General features: G+C 45.3%; 1 protein-coding gene and 1 non-coding gene across 2 annotated transcripts in view; one reads left to right on the top strand and one right to left on the bottom strand.

Moving 5' to 3' along the window:
• The window catches only part of Pdcd1lg2 (programmed cell death 1 ligand 2), a 60974-nt gene that overhangs the window by 39288 nt on the left and 4589 nt on the right, over positions 1 to 17097 (top strand). Inside the window, exons 4-5 of the mRNA XM_021225180.2 lie at positions 317 to 586; positions 6152 to 6287. Of these exons, the coding sequence (XP_021080839.1) occupies positions 317 to 586; positions 6152 to 6287 (406 nt within the window). The remainder of the gene's footprint in view (positions 1 to 316; positions 587 to 6151; positions 6288 to 17097) is intronic.
• LOC121135633 lies at positions 12532 to 12665 on the bottom strand. Its single transcript, XR_005872736.1, has one exon. It is a non-coding gene; the product is annotated as a small nucleolar RNA SNORA42/SNORA80 family (small nucleolar RNA).

Here is a 17097-nt window from a genome sequence, read left to right as displayed (position 1 = left end):
CTAAGATATAAGTTTGTAGTCTTCCTATTTTCAAACATTGGGTCTACCAGTCTATTCATCTAACTTTGAACACCATTCTTAACATACCCATCTTCAATTAACCCCAACAAAGATTGGAGATATCAACATAGCATTTCTGTTGTATTGTACTAATTAAACAATTCAATCTATGCAAAATAATGTACCTGGGACATAGAAAATATTTTTAAAATAAAAGAGTATTACCTAAGATCAATAGTGATCATTTGATTTCCTCTTGCATTGAATAGAATTTTACAGCAATCAAAATAAAACTTCTTTTTCTTCTGTTATCCAGCTTCTTACAAGAAGATAGACACTAGGATCCTAGAGATCCCAGGGACAGGGGAGGTGCAGCTCACCTGTCAGGCTAGAGGTTACCCCCTGGCAGAAGTGTTCTGGCAAAACATCAGTGTTCCTGCCAACACCAGCCACATCAGGACCCCTGAAGGCCTCTACCAGGTCACCAGTGTCCTGCACCTAAAGCCCCAGCCTGGCAGAAACTTCAGCTGCATATTCTGGAATGTTCACATGAAGGAGCTTACGTCAGCCATCCTTGGCCCTCTGGGTAAGTGCAGTCCCCACTTCCCAGTTCTAACAATCAGAGTTCAGGTGAGAAACAGATGATGTGCTCACACGAGCCATTCAAGGAAGGCGTTATAAGGGACTCTTCGTGAAGTCAAGGTAGGATCTAGAAGAATTACAAGGATAGAGCAGGACACACATCTGTATTGAACAAGAGTCCACACTGTTGGAGTGGCTCCTGGGAGAAGGTAGCTGTGGGGACAGCACCTCTTGGAGTGATCTGAGCAGCTTTAAGGGGGGAAGTGTGGGAATGACAGATACCCCAACCACACCTCAGGTCCTCCAGTATCCTGCTGGTGTCTCCCATTGCCTAAACCCAACAGGAGGTCAGAGAACAAAGATGTATCCACAGGCTTCTTCCAGAAATGTCAACATCCGATCTCAGATCATAGTGTTACACTGTAGAAAACAGATCTGGAGAGGCAGTAGCAACATCCTGTGTCCAGAGCAACAAGTGAAGAGACAGGAATATTTTTTTCCACTGTGTATGTAGTTCTTATTGCTCCTATATCAAATTGCCACAAATGTAATGGTTCAAAGCAACAAAACTCTGTTATCTCATACTTCTGGAGGTTTGAAGTCTAACTAGGTTTCACTGGCTTCTAGTCGAGGTGAGTGAGGGTGACAGAGGTCCTAGGAGATACTCCATTTTCTTGCCTTTTCCACCTTCATCATCTATATTGCTTGGCTTGCGACTGCTTCCTGCATCTTGAAAGACAATAGTGACCCAGCCCTCGGCCCCTTTATCAGACGCTTTCACTCTCTCTTGAACCTTGGGCTTTATTAGATGCCCCCATCTATGTGTCCCAATAGGTTGAGATTTTGTGGGTGCAGGAATCCAAAGGCTGAGATCCACTTCTGGAGCTAGCTAGCGTGGCCAGGCAAGCTCTGAATAATTTAATAAGAGACCGGTTTTCCTTGAAATGTCACCCACACCAATTAACTGCACCACAGCCAGAAAAACCATACTGACCTTACCCACTTACAGCTCTGAAAGGACCCAGTGAAAAATGCCCCCTTGGTCAGTGTTGGACAGAGGGAAAATCCATTCTGTCCTGGCAGCATTGTCTGTGGTGACTCCCCAGCCTGGGCCTCAGGTGGTTTTTCTACTTTGTTCAGAGAATGCTAATTTTCAGTTTTTCAATTATATGGATAATTGGTTGAAAGGAAACATAATCATGAAAGATGGAGTAAATGTCCTCTTTCCCCGGGGTTACTTAGAGCAGGCAGAGGAGAAGGAGCAGAGGGAGTGTGCACCACAGAGAACTATCTCCCCTCCCTGTGTGCCTTCTGCTTAGATGGCAGGGGGCCCTGGATGAGAGGCCTGGCTTTCCCCACATCCACATGGAACCAACCCTGACTGAACAGGAAACAAGCAAGTGTTCCTGATCCTGGAGTGGAACAGGTGGAGGGTTTTCTTTTGAAGGGTGTTCTCTGGGCAGCCTGGCATATCCTAAAGGATTCAAGCCCCCAAAGGAGGAAGCACTGGTCTTAAGCCAGGAGGTTAGCTGCTGGTCAATACAAGAAGCAGAACTGACAGAAACACATAGAAAGACACTGAGAGAGAGAGAGAGAGAGAGAGACAGAGACAGAGACAGAGACAGAGACAGAGACAGAGACAGAGACAGAGAGAAAGAGAAAGAGAGAATAAAGACAACCAAGGGTGGCCACTGCACTTTCATAAACCTGAACAGAGGGGGGATTTAGTGACCCCTCACATGGATCCTGCACACTGAATCAGCAATAGTGTCTGTCTCCTATGTGTCCAAACAGAAAGTGCAGCCTTCACCAGTCTTACCTCTTGAGGTGACAAACCAGGCAACTTTCTAATTTGTTTCCTTTTGAGGTGGAAGTGTCAGACTCCTCCAAAGCATTAGGCATCATTGATCAAAGGGAGCCCTAGGGATCCATAACTCAGGTTTTGCACCCCCAAGAGTATCCTGACGACTACACTGTACCTCACCCCAAGCGGCTCCAAGGTTCTCACTCTATGGGACCTCCAGAAATGTTGTGGGGTTATTCACCAGAGAAGACTGCTCAGACATGGGTTTAAGCCGATATAAGGTCTTTATCAACCAGCTGGCCACTAGATGTGTAGCCCCAAACATTTCTCGGGGTGAGTTTTTAAGTACAAAAGCTATATTCTGGGTTGATGCACTTCAGTTAACAAGAACAGTTAGCCAGGAGCAGAAATATAGAAGCCAAAAATCAAGGTTAGTACATTTAGAGACTCTCCAAGGAATGTGAATTTTATTTTCACTTTGGTAGGTGGTATTGTCTGTGTGCTGAGTTTTAGGGCCTGAATAGTCCTTGCATCATGGAGTCAGTTATGATAAGGTCTGGGGCCTACTGAGGTCTGGGGCCCTGTTACAGTATCTTTCCCACATCCACACCTTCTTTGTGCTGTAAGTTCCTTTCCCGTAAAATAACATCATTTGCAGCCCCCACCCTACCCCGGCCCTAAGACAGCTCATACAACTTCAGGCTCAGGTTCTCAGCTTGCTCATCGAGATCTTTTGCCCACATCTCTTTATTAAGATCTTTTACCCGCATCACTTGCATATTTTCCTGTGACTGTGTGTTATGTTTTCTCAGTTTCTATGAGTTTAGCCCGTGTGTTTCCATGGTTCCTAAGGTCTTCTTTATACCCAGGCCAGAGTAAAAGCAGATTGCTTTGCCCACGAGGAGTGCTTGGTGAATGCTGCAGTGTTGGTTGGGAGACACCATCTTGCAGATTCCAACTCCCCCAGCTCAGCTCCTAGTCTGTGTGGACAGTCAGATCAGAGACGATGCCCCGATGTGTGACACAAAGCCGCAGCAGCAGGATAACCACAGTCACACATCCTCCCAAGGTGTTGCCTGGCTGACTTATAACCATCCTGTTTCTACTCATTCTCATAAACTAAGCTACTCACTCACTGCTGACCTCTGTGAACCACGTCAGGCTTCTCCAGAAGTCAGTGAATAAAACAGATGCAGAAATGAGAGTCTGGGCGTGGGAGGGCTTCTGCCACTCAGGACAGAAAGCTGAACATACTGAATTTTGCTCAGAAGTTAAGGAGCTATCAGGTCATTTCCCTTGAGAGACAGGGCTGTCGTCAGCCAGCTGCTTCGTTTTCACTGGAAAATGTAACTGGGCTAGACTGTAGGAGCGACTGTAAAACGCTTGGTGAGGCTGGAAAAAGTGAAACCCTCCTAGCACATCTTGGGGGAATCCAGGCAGCAGAAGAGAATGTGGGCTCTGAAAGCAGATACACTTCAAATGTTAAACAGTTGCTGTGGGAATTAAATGAAACATGATACTAAGTGAAGAAAAACTAAGTCACCACCAACAAGATTCCTGGCTTCTTTCTGAGCACACAGGTCTGTGGTAAGAATAGAGCAGTTGGTTTTTTTTCCCCATTGCTTATCATTGTTAAAGAAAATGCAGCTGTCATAAAATAATATTGGAGAATATGTGGGCTAAGCAGCCATAATGAAGAGACAAGCATATGATGACTCAAAGCAGTCGTGTGTTTTCCCATTACATAATACTCAAAGATAGAAAGTGCTCTAAGCAGCTAAATGACTACATTCCATCAGTCATTTTGTGGCCCAGGTTATTTCCATCTTGTTGTTCTACCATTCTTCTGGATATTGTCACTGTTGGACTGTCAAAGCGGGGTCACTGCCAAATCCATATTTCTGCCTTTGAAGAGGAAAAAGTGGTGGAAGAGGCCTTTGATGTTTTACATTCAAGATCCAGAAGACCCACTTAGTTTTCATTACTGGCTACACCTAAATGCTGATCCACAAGGTAACTACTGATCAGCTAGGTGGAGTAGTCTGTGCAGCCCAGAAACTTTGACTGACACCTCTCATGCAGTGATGCTACGCTTCATACAGGACAGAGGGGTGATTTAGGTGTCACATTTGCCCTCCAAGTATAGTCTAGGGAGGCTGAAGTCTTCAGTAATGAGCAGAAACTCCACACATGTGGAGGAAACTGAACCCCAACAAAGGTTCCCAAAGGTACTGAGGCAGGGGTCTGATTCGCCGTGCTGCATGAAGTATCACTTAGCAGTAAAGAGGCAGTGTGATCACCTAGGGTTTTGTGACATGGTTTGAACAAGCAGACTCTTACCTTTTTGTTCTTTGTGATCACATGTTCTTGGATGAAGATGATTCTCATAGAGCCTGAGCTTTGGGTCAGGCAGATCTGGGTCTGGAACCCTGACTGTGTTATTTCTTCGGAAGCAGTGACCATAGGCAGATTTATTTAGCATCCCTGAGGCACTAAAGTGACTCGGGACTAAGTGGTGTCTAATAATTTCTCAGTTAGACTATTCCATGGTTATCAACATTGAGGAGGTAGTGTCAGGAGCAGAGCAGCCAACAGTTCAAGCCCTCCCTCCTGAATAATTCTGTACAGTTGTTTAGTCTGGGTCCATCATGCCATGAGGCAAAGTTCCAGTCTCTGAAACAGGTACAGCCTAACCTGTGTGCCCTTTCATTGCCAAATTGTGAACACTCCAGTAGTCCTTTCCTCTTACCATCTAGCCAGCCTGAAGGTACCCAGAGCTCTGCAAGGCTATCCTCTGGCCTCTAAACTACTCTTCTTATCACCTCTTCACTAAATGGATGCTGTTGTCAGCATCTGTACCTTGGTTAGTCCAGACAAGATAAGGATCAGTTGTAATGGTTCACACCAAGACCTGAATGACTAGATTTAATATGTCACCACTTCCTGGAATGTTCTGCTTTTTCCAAAGTGTCTTGCTAGTCTTTAAAATCAAATAACTAGTGGTATTTTTAGGTGCTTGAGTTCTTATCAGTGAGGGAGAAATTCACTTTTTGAACTGAGGTCGTTTTCCTGCTTGAATAAGAAAGGCAGGTTGATGAAGAGAAAGGAAATGGAGACCAAGACGGAGATGGGGTTTGTGAAGGATGGGTGGGTGGATGGATGGTTGGACGGATGGACGGTTGGACAGTTGGATGGATGGATGGATGGGTGGATGGATGGGTGGATGGATGGATGGATGGATGGATGGGTGGATGGATGGTTGGATGGGTGGATGGATGGATGGTTGGATGGTTGGACGGATGGATGGATGGATGGATGGGTGGATGGATGGATGGGTGGATGGGTGGATGGTTGGATGGTTGGATGGATGGATGGATGGATGGGTGGATGGATGGATGGATGGTTGGATGGGTGGATGGTTGGATGGATGGATGGTTGGATGGGTGGATGGTTGGATGGATGGATGGTTGCATGGATGGATAGATGGAATGACCAAGTGGCAAAAGGCACAGGATCTGGGCCCGGACAGTCTGGAGTGTGTCTCAGCTAAACCCCTTGCAGTCTAGCTTTGGGGAAATTTCACAGTTTGTCTTTTTTCACCAGTGAAAATGGAGAGCAAAGTAGAGGCTACTTCACTGGGTGACTAGGAGAGGTGTAGAGTGAAGGCTTAACCCTGTGGCTGTTTGGTGGGGACCCCTCAGAAAGCCACCCCCGTCTGGCTGTGAGCTACCCTGTGATGGGATTTTGATTCTTTCCTTCACCCAGGCTGGACTGAACCCAAGGTCCCCAGAGCATCACCACTTCATGTTTTCATCCCATCTTGTATCATGGCTTTAATCTTCATAGCCACAGCGATAGCCCTGAGAAAGAAGCTCCATGGAAAGCTGCGTTCTAGACATAGGTGAGTGACTTAGAAGCAGTGTGAGCCTGTGTTGTGAGCCGAGGTGTGAGCCTCTGCTTGACTCACAGTGGCCTGCGACCTGCCAGTCTCCTCTGAAACACTTCAAGCATAAGAGGGCTTTGAGACAATCCTGGGGACTTTTTACCCCAAGAAGAAAAAGGTTCACTCTTCAGTGAGCTGAACCCACATACCTACTTTTCCTAAGGGGACGTTTGTTTCTGGGCTGAGCGGGTTTGCTTTGCTCTCTGAGCCTCCAGAGTGCTGTCTTTTGGCTAATACGGGCAGCATTTGCCAGTGAGAGGTTGCCAGGAGCCTGTCTGAGGATTCTGTTGTTTTTCTCATTCTGGGCATTAGCTGGGTTAAACCTTCCTGATCTCCTAAGAATCCACCCTTTCTATCCAGGTGAGGAATAGAGAGAGACTTGGGAGCCTTCCCAGTTCCAGGAAGTTTTGGTGAGCACCGCTTAGCCTGGGCCTTCTTATCACCCTGCTTCTATTCGATTGGACCAGCGAGGGCTGGGCCATGCCTACAGCTTCCTAAATAGAGCTGCTCTGGTGTCTGTCTGTTCCTCACTTCCTGGAAGTCCACAAAAACCCCAGAATGTTTGTAGACCTGTCTGGTGCTTTCCTCAGGGGGGCCTAGGCAGCACCCAGTGAACTTCTTCCCACGTCTACACGGTCTCTGTCAAAAAGGAAATAGCGTCTTTGACTAATTTATTTGAAGTGGGCAGCACCAGCAAGGGGGCGAAGTCTTGGAGGCTGTCATCCTACCCTGAATCTATACTGTGTCCTCATCTGTTGAAGCACTTTGTGCATTATCAGGGCTGACCATGAGACCTCTAACTGTAGAGTTCAAGGGACTGTTGTCAAAAGAAAATAAGATCTTAGCATTCAGGGAGAGGTGGAGACTGGAGGGTCATGCTGCCAAAGGCAGCCTGGGCCACTCAGTGAAACCTAGCCTTAGGAGAGAAAAGAAAATTGTAAGAAGGAAGAGGAAGAAAGGAAGAAAAGGAGAGGGGAGACCAGTAAAAACAGGGGGGCGGGGAGAAAAAGGGAAGGGAGGAGGGGGACAGGAGAGAAATGAGAGAAAGAGACAGAGAAGCAGGCGGGAGATTGGATTTTAAGTAGACAGGAAGGGAGCAGAAGAGCAAAGAAAGAGGAAATAGTAACTTTCAGCAGGACTTTGACTTTTACATGAAGTCTTTCCTGCAAACCCGTGACGTCAGACTGCTGTGGAAAGCAAAGGCCACTGAAGTCTTAGGTCCCGCCTCTCACACGCCTCTCACAGATTTCCTGACACAGGAGGACCCCCTCGTCACTGCAGAAAGGACGGCTTTACCACTCAAGATAGTCAAGTTGTGCAACCAGCCCAGGTGTCGTCAGTGGATGAATAGCTAAAGAAAATGTGAGGTGTATTCACAATAGAGCACTATTTAGCCATAAAGGGAAATGAAATGGTATCATTTTTGAGGGGGATGAATGAAAATAGAGGTCATCGTTTTAAGCCCAACTCAGACAGTGCAGAGATATGTTTCCTTTCATATATAGATTGTAGAATTAAATAATAATAATACACGGACAGGGCACCCGCACAAGGGGAGGAGGTCCAGGACAGGTGAAAGGGAATGGATATGATTGAAGTACACTGTCTGCATGTGTGAAAAGCCATTCTGATTAGGCTGGAGAGATGGCTCAGTAGTTAAAGAGCTGCCTAACAGAGGATCTGAGTTCCATTCCCGGCATCCACACCAGGGAGTTCACAGTCACCTGTAACTCCGGCTCCAGGAGATCTTACCTCCTCTTCTAGCCTCCCAGGGAGCTAAGTCAGTTTACCAGAGGGCCCGATCTGAGCGGTTGCTGAGGGCCTAGTGTGTAAGGGATTGACTGTGCACAGCTGTGGCCAAGACAGGAAGTCCCACCTGCCTCTTCAGCCGTGAGTGTCTTGCATTGGGAGCAGTGGCAAGAGGCATGTGAAGAGGCGTTAACTGTAATCCACTGCCACTGCGGCGGCGTATGATTCTCTAGCCCGGCCATGTAGAATCTCCATTTCCTCCAGGTGTCTACAACCACTGGGCAAAGGTCTCTTTGCCAGAACAAGTCCCCATAAAGATCACATTAAACTGTTATGGCTGAAGAGGTAGGAGGGGCTCCCCAAATTCTCAACTGCTGCACCATTAGCCCCTTCCACATGAGACCCGCATGAAGAACCTGAGTCAGGAGCCTTAACTTGTCCCTCTTCAGTTCTTTTTTGGGCCACTGTTGTCCTGAGACTGAAGGAAAGATAGAGACGTCTCAGTCCATTTCTTTCTGGAAGTCTCCTTGGCCCCTATGAAGATTTACCCACCTGAGTATCACACCTCATAGTGCCTGCTGGAGGACAGTCATTGCTGGTTCATTAAATATCTTATTAACCATTCCTTGCAAAGAGCCATTCAGTAGTTCAAGGATTCAGAGTGCCACATTGCGTTCCAGAGAAGACCTTGGCAAATTCCCCTACAAAAATATCAAGTTCTGCTTTATTAGCTAGGCCTAAGTTTCTTGGAAACTGTGTCTCTCTCATCAATAGATACATTTGCAATGTCTAAAACATTATCTGGTATGTGTAAAATGATGCTTGTTGTGGGATGCCCGCCTGGGTCCCCTCACTGCTTTAGCCCCCAAATAACACACAAGACACTATATTAATTATGAAGCTGTTGGCCGTTTGTTTGTTTGTTTTTAATGGCTAGCTTTGACTTACTTATTAACCCATATATTTCTATAAGGACTTACCTTTTCGAGGACGACATCCTGGCCCTTCTTTGCTTCCCTAGGATCACATGGTGACCACTCATTTCACTACATTTCCCAGAATCCTCCTAGACTCCTACTCCCACCTGTTTTGCTTCCCTATTGGCTAACAGTGCCAATAAGACAACATATACGCAGAATGACATCCCGCATCAGATGCTTAATAAAATTATGAGTTTTTCTATTTCTATTCACTCATGCGTATGTGTGTATAATGAACTGTAGGCATCTCATCCTCCATTCCCCACTCCTACTCCCCTTCCTTTCCTATTGGCAATCTTTCCAACAAGCCCCTCCTCTATTTTCCTTTCTTCTTTCTGTATGTGACTCCCTGAGTTTCATTGGAGTTCATTGGGTGGAGCTGTTTAAAGAAAAGTCAATGTATCAGTAGCTACACCACAGCAACCGTTAATTGCCAACAGCCTCTCAGAAGGGCGTGGGCATCGCAGACTCCTTTCTCATCCATGATGCAATTTGACAGGACCAGTCAAATTTTGCAGGTCTTGAGTGGAAAGCATGCTCTACTGGGTCCATGAGTGCAGTGTCTGTCAGTCTTTGTGTTGAACATCTCCCCACCTTCTGCCTCCTACATTCTTCCTTTCCCCCTCTTCCATAATGTTTCCTGCACCTTGGAGGGGATGATGTAGATGTACCATTTAAGGCAGAATGGTCCATCATTGCTTACTCTTGGACTTTGGCCAGTTATGGGATTCTGCAGTGCTCACTAAAATAATAGACAAAGTCTGCTCTCTGTAGGTGAGTATGTCAGACCTGCCTGATATAATGGCCAGCTGTGGTCATTTAAGTCTAGGGCTTAGAAGCCATATGTAAAGCAGTCACACATGGTAGTAGCTCGAGGCTACAATGCGGGACACTGCAGATACCCAACATTACTGTCACTGCAGGAAAACCTATTCATGGTAATGTGGCAAATCTCTTCTAAACTTCTTTTCTCTTAATTATGAGTCTTGCCTAAGGCAGGGAATGGTGCCTTTATTTTCCCCATGAAGGAACTGAAATTCAGAAAAGCCATGTGACCTCCTGAAATCACACAGTGTAGACTCAAATGCAGTTCCAAAGGTCTGTCATACTCTAAAACTTGTGACCTTTTCATAACAAAACAGTTTAGTAAAAACTATCAATCTGAATAGTTTTATCCATTCTTTAATCTAAAGAATTGAGTGGGTTGCCATTCATATGTTGGGCCCATCATAAAGTCAAATTAGAGGACCATAGCAGTACCTGCTACAGAGTCTAGATTTATAGAATTTATTACATTATGGATGGCTTAAATGAATGGGGATTTAAAAAACTTGGCAAATGGTGTCTGAACATGCAATGACCAATAGTCAATTCAAAAGTAAATGTATAGTGAATCTGAGGTGTTTGTCAGCACTTGCCCATGTTATATTACATAATCTCATGACAACATGGTTCTGAACATGCAGCATAATTGCTTTGCACTGTGCATGCTGTCCTACTATGCCACACCACGGAATGCTGCAGAAACACCTTTCATCTGATTTGAGACTCTGGTGTGTTATGATTTGCAGTGTTATGACTTATTGTACATATAGAGCTTTATATCTTACTGAAATGCAGTGCTTTAATTACAAAAAATTGTTATTTTATTTCATTTTTTTCAAGACAGGGTCTAACTATTTTGCTCTAGCTGTCCTGGAACTCACTATGTAGGTCTGGCTACCTTCACTAAGATCTGCCTGCCTTTGCTTCCCACATGATAGAATTAGAGGTGTGTACCGCTACATGCCACATAAGACACTTAATATTTTTCTACCATCATTCCTCAGCATGTATCAAACTCATAACGTTGTATTAGGTGCATTAGATATTTTATTTTTAAAACTTTTCATTGTTGCCTTGCATTTCATTAAAAATTATTAAATAAATTTTGGTTTACTATTATGACAGAATTTCCAACAATTTCTGAAATAACTCTAAATATACTTCTGTTAATTTGTGTTGTGTATTTATGTGTTGGTGTTCTACATGTTGATAATTATTAATTATAACAAAGTCACTGGTATACAAATTTCCTTTCATCCTTAATGAATGGTAAAATTACATATGCACAAAAGACTTGCTTTTAAGTAAGTTTATTACTTATAACCAGTAAATGCTTGATTTTTGTAGTTATCACCACACACAGAGAGAGAGAGAGAGAGAGAGAGAGAGAGAGAGAGAGAGAGAGAGAGGGGGACACAAATTTCTTGGTGAAAAGGGGGTTAAAGGTGGAAAATGTTTGCAACAGTCAGCTCCCCAACATGGCCTGTGCATCAGCTCCTGCCTCCAGGTTTCTGCCCTGTTTGAGTTCCTGTTCTGACTCCCTTCAGTGATGAACAGTGATGTGGAAGTGTAAGCCAAATACACCCTTTCCTCCCCAACTTGCTTTTTGGTCATGGTGTTTCATCGCAGCAATAAAAATCTTAACTAAGACAGATAGGAACTCAAACATGGTAGGAACCTAGAGGCAGGAGTTGATGCAGGGGTCATGGAGGGAAGGTGCTCACTGGCATGCTCCCTACAGCTTGCTCAGCCCACTTTCCTATAGAACCCAGGACCACCAGCCCAGAGATGACATCACTCACAATGGGCTGAGACGTCTCCCATTGATCACTAAATAAGAAAATGCCTTACAACTGAATTTTATGGACACATTTTCCCAGTTAAGATTCCCTCCTTCCAGATAACTCTAGTTTGTCAGGTTGACATAAAACCAGCTAGTACAGAGACCATGAAGGAGGAAGAAACAGATTGTAAGAACCAGAGGTTGGGAAGGACAGGCACAAAAAAACGGTGTCTTATGGACATTGAATTCAGAGCAGCTATGGCCACCTGCACAAGCATGGAGCAAAGAGGGTCTCATGAGCCCCCACAACTGTCTGAGAAGTTATTGATAGTTGATACCTTCTGGGGGAGGGAAAATCCGTTTTCTTTAAGGGTGGCCCTGGTAGGTTGGCCATGCTCGGGTGGTGGTTCCATACCCTGAGCAAATGGGCAGCACACATGAAGACACAGAGTTGGGAGGGTTTGGGGAGACAGGGGTGGATAGTGGGAGTATATGGGGAGATGGATATAATCAAAATACATTCTAGGCATTTATGAAACTTGCAAAGAATTAATAAAACATATTTTTAAAGTGAAAAGGGAGGAGTAATACTGAAACTAGACATTTCTGGGATTTTGGTTTTGCAGACAATGAATTCTACCACCATAGTACAGAAGTGAACAGAACAATGAGTAAACACGGTTTTGCTTTTCTTTCTCACCTCCTTCTCTATTTGAGTTAGTTAATTCAATTATCCCCCAGTATCCATGGGAATAGGTTCTAGCCTCACTTAAATTAGTGAATTCTCATGTCCCTTTGGTAAAATGTCACAATATTTGCAGATAACCTATATGCACCTGCACGTAGGCTTGAACTCATTTTTTCTCACAGTGTAACCCACTTCAGTGCCAGCAGCCTACAGGCACAGAAGCCAGGCAAGGCTTAGGAGCCAGTTTGCTCCGGTGTGGGACACTATGAGAGACCTAGGGTGACATGCCTGCCATAAATCAAAAATCATGCATGTTGAAATCATTTTGATTACTTAAAATACCTATTACAGTGCAAATGCTTTGTAGATAGTAGTTGCATTTCATTATTTTCTGAACAATGACAAAAACAACGGTGTGCTTGTTACTTCTCTCAGTGCCATAACCAATCACCAGACAAGAAACAAGAGGTCTATTTTGAGCATGGTTTGAAGGGCCATATCATCCATAGTGCAAGGGAAGGCATGGCAGCAGGCATCTTCACGGCAGTGAGAGCATGTGTGACAACTGCTTGCTCACATCTCAGTTCCATAGGAAGTGCCTGTGGATAGGAACAAGCTATTAACCTCAAAGCCAAACCCTAGTGACCTACTTCCCCAGGCTAACTCCCACCTCATTAAAGGTCCACACCCTCCAAAACCAAATCATCAACTGGGGACCATGTAATTCAAACACAGGAGCCTGTGACTGTACATTTCTCCTTCAAATGATAACAAAAAGTCTACACAATGTCTGCTCTAGACTGTTTATTGCCAGCTAAGCCTACCTGAAGCCTATTTTTCTATTCTTTGAGAAAGTAATAGTAAAGGAATAATGAGAAAGGTGCCTCTAGAGCCATGGTTGAGTACCTTCCAGGGCTGGCTCTGTTTCTCTTTTGTTTTATTTTCCTGCCCTCGGGGGGCATCTCTTGTGCAGAAGTAAGGTCCTCCACCCAGCTCTGGGGTGGAGCATAGGTGGAGGAAACTGAGGTTCTAGGTAGGAAGAGGGGCAGGTCCTAGGGATTCCAGCAACTTCTTCGGGACCCCTCAACCTGGCCTGCATGGATACAGTTGTTTCCATCCCTGACCTGTAAATGTGAGCAGAATGTAAAGCATGTAAATTTGAACTTCCAAACATGGAAGGCTCTGGAAAACCCAGTCTTCCTTTTCTAACAGATATTCTTATTTCCTGTATTATAAAATATGTATTTTTGTTATTTTGTATGTTAAAGCCCTCAGTTTAAGTGTTCTGCCCTACATCCTTTTAATGATGTCATACAACCAAGATACTCTAACCCAGAAAAAGCCCCAGCTCCTGTACTCCGTGTAGATGCTGTCCCTGAAATGCATTTTGAGAAGCACACTTTGTGGGTACACACGTGCTCTGTCATTGCAGTGCTCTGCAGCCCTGACTCTGCATCTGTTGGAATCTTTGGATAGATTGCAATGTGAACTAGCTGCCAGGGGACTCAGTGGTGCCTAGCATCTGTTCTCCCAGCCATCCCCAGGGGCCTTGTCAGGGTGGCCATATTTGCTGCCAAATTAAAGGATGTGCCATTCTCTGTCAGAGAAGGGATGTGAGATGGAACAGAATGGTGTTGGTGGCTTAAAGTGTGGCTTTAACGGTGCACTGTTGATTTTACACCTTCTTTTAGGATTACCATTGCTGTGACAAAACACCATGACCATAAGGCAAGCTGGGGGGAAAGGGTTTATTCTGCTTACACTACCATATCACTGCTCATCATCGAAGGACATTAGGACAGGGATTCAAACAGGGAAGGAACCTGCAGGCAGGAGCTGATGCAGGGGCCATGGAGGAGTGCTGCTTACTGACTTTCCCCCTATGACTTGTTCAGAACATTTTCTTACAGAACCCAGGACCACCAGCCTGGGATGAACTGGGCTCACAATGGGCTGGGCCCACCTTCATCAATAACTAATGAAGGAAATACCCTACAGCTGGGTGCTATGGATGTATTTCCCACTTAAGATTCCCTCCTTTCAGATAACTGTAGTTTGTGTGTCACGTTGGCATAAGACCAGCCAGCACACACATGGATCTTAACAACAGCTTGTGCCCAGAGAATAATCATTATACAGCTGTATGCTTTACTTGTAAAAATATTAAAATGCACTTTAACACTTAAAAACAGGAAAAGGAAGATTACCTGCAAACATTTATTGTGGGCAGTTTGTTTTGTTTTTGTTATTTTCAGATGTTTTCAACCCATAGTTGGCCAACCAGTGGGTCTGGAACATGGAGATACGGAGGCGCAATTGTATCCATGGTTGTGCTAATGAATTCATGAAAGTTGAATGGGGTCAGGGTACACAGAAGCTTTTTAGTTGGTAACTGCTCTGCTAAGCTCGTTCTTACAAGTCTTACAATTGTGCCTCCCTCCGTGCTCTCCGTTGGAGAGCAAGCACTGCGTGCTGTGCGTTTCAGGCCAGGAGCAACCCTGCCATTCTTTGCTTTATCTACACCCTTAAATTCTCCTAGCTGATACACTAGGGAAGTCCGTAGCGGTAAAGTTAGAAACGCAGTCAAAATTTGCTAGTGAGAGACAATAATGCAGCAGGGTACAACCAACTGAAGGTTTCGCAGGCAGCAGTGATTAAGAAACGGGCTGTGGGGCCGAGCTGGCAGCAGTGCGGGCTAATGAAGCCTCTTGAAGAGGGCGAGGGGCTCACAGCTGGAATGGGTGACAGGGAAGGGATGCGCTGTGCACATCAGAAGGGAGGGTGCTAGGTTCCTGCAGGAAGCAGTGCTTCTGGAATCAGATAGGCCTGGGTCATGTGGGACAATGGGATGCCTCTCTTGCTTGGTAAAAAGCTACTTCTTTTGCGGACTATCAACGGTGTAGTGTGACGCTTGAGTTGAACAGAAGGATACAGGAGAATCAGACTTCGAGATACCTTTGTGTCAGAAACTCGGGCTAGTCAAGGTGCTTGGTTTAGAATCCTACCGTGATGAGCACCACAATTCCAAAGCCACCAGTTGAGAAAACAACCCTGGAAAGCCTTCGGCTCAAGCGTAAGCTATGGCAATCGTCAGCACCAATGGGATGAAGAAGAGTTAACGCGGGCCCGCAGCCTTTACCAACCACCGGTCTGACAGCCATTACTGAGGGCCACATCCTGGGCACAGAGCCGGGGAACAAATGTGGCTCAGGGCAGGTCCACGTAGAGGTTTGACTGCACTCAGCTCTGAGTCAGCGGTTAGATTCGCTTGCCTCAACAGTTTCCCATCAGCCCTGGCAAGCCTGATTACATATCCATTTCTTCAGACATGAAAATCCCTATTCCTATAAGTGATATCCTTGACCCAGAGGCATCTGCTTAGGTCCTGTGGGTTCAGTGTCTTTCTGTAAGTGACTCCTTCAACTGCTCAGGACAGAAGAAATGGGATAGGCCTGAGAGCAGGGGTGAGAAACTCCGATTTCCAGCCAGCGGGTGGTGAAATGGATGGAGGTTCCAGGTAACTAGGTAGGGATTGGGGATGGTGGCCAACTGGAGAACATAGGCTGCTACTCAGCTCCACCCTGTCACTGCCAAGATGGAAACATAAAGGTTTATGCAATGTCTTCCAGTTAGTAAATAGTAGATGAAAAGATTCTTAAATACCATATGAGCCAAATCAGATACACCCACAGAGGATCCATTTGCCACTACTGGGCTAGTGGTGAAATACCAACAGCCAGCCTTAAGGCATGGGTCATTGAGGCAGACATAAGCATCTGGGAACTCAAAGGACACATAAAGACTTGTATAGTCTCCCGAATGTCTCGCACTGTAGTATTAGAACATCTTTGTTGAGTCAACAGTATCATAAGGATTTTGTAACAAATGTTTATTCACATAACCGGAAAGCCTCAGTCCTCCTTTCTGACATGCAAAATAAAGTTACTAGGAAAGAAATGAGACAACCAGGGGAATTGGTTTCTGTTGTTGGGGGTCAGGGTCTCCCTGGGGTGGGGGAGGGGAGAGTGAGAGGGAAAGGCAGGCAGATTCATTTTAAAGGATTGGCACCCATGATCGTGGGGACAGCGATACTGAGCTTTGTGGCGTAATAGGCCAGCAGGTGGTTTTCCACATTACAGTCCAGACAGTTTCTTCATCTCTGGGAACTGGGTTTATTCTCAAGTCCTCACTTGATTGGAAGGAACTTACACTTTGGAATGTAATCTCTTTAAAATCTACCTGACACTGCATGTTAATTACATCTATAATGCTCACGGAAACATCTAGACTGTCATTTGATAAGACAATGGGTGCTGCAGCCTATCCAAATAGATAGGACAAACTAACCAAGAGATGAGGGGGCAGTCTTGGCCATTCACTTGGTCAAGCACATGGTGGAAGTCAGCTTGTTGGAACTGCCAGAGCTTTAAAAACAGAAGTAAAGGACCTGAGAACGGGTCCTTGCAGAGGACCTAAATTGGGTTCCCCTCATCTCTGTTGAGCAACTCACAACGGCCTGTAACTCCAGCTCCAGGGCATCTAGCATGCTCTGAAATGTTTCATCATAGTACAGCTGTCCGTGGTGCATAGAATGGGAGGGGGAAGGTGGCTGTTGCAAAAGTGCTGGGAAGGAATTAGACTGGGCAATCAATGGGAGAGAGAGAGTGGCATGAATGGCTTTGAGCCATGCTGCTGATTTCATTGCATGGATTTTTTTTTCAGGTTGTTTCTCCCTCCAGTCTA

Source organism: Mesocricetus auratus, unplaced genomic scaffold (assembly GCF_017639785.1).
Source record: "Mesocricetus auratus isolate SY011 unplaced genomic scaffold, BCM_Maur_2.0 Super-Scaffold_4256, whole genome shotgun sequence".
NCBI lineage: Eukaryota > Metazoa > Chordata > Mammalia > Rodentia > Cricetidae > Mesocricetus > Mesocricetus auratus.
The sequence above is the reverse complement of the archived record's forward strand: the minus strand, read 5'-3'. Positions and strand labels throughout refer to the sequence as shown.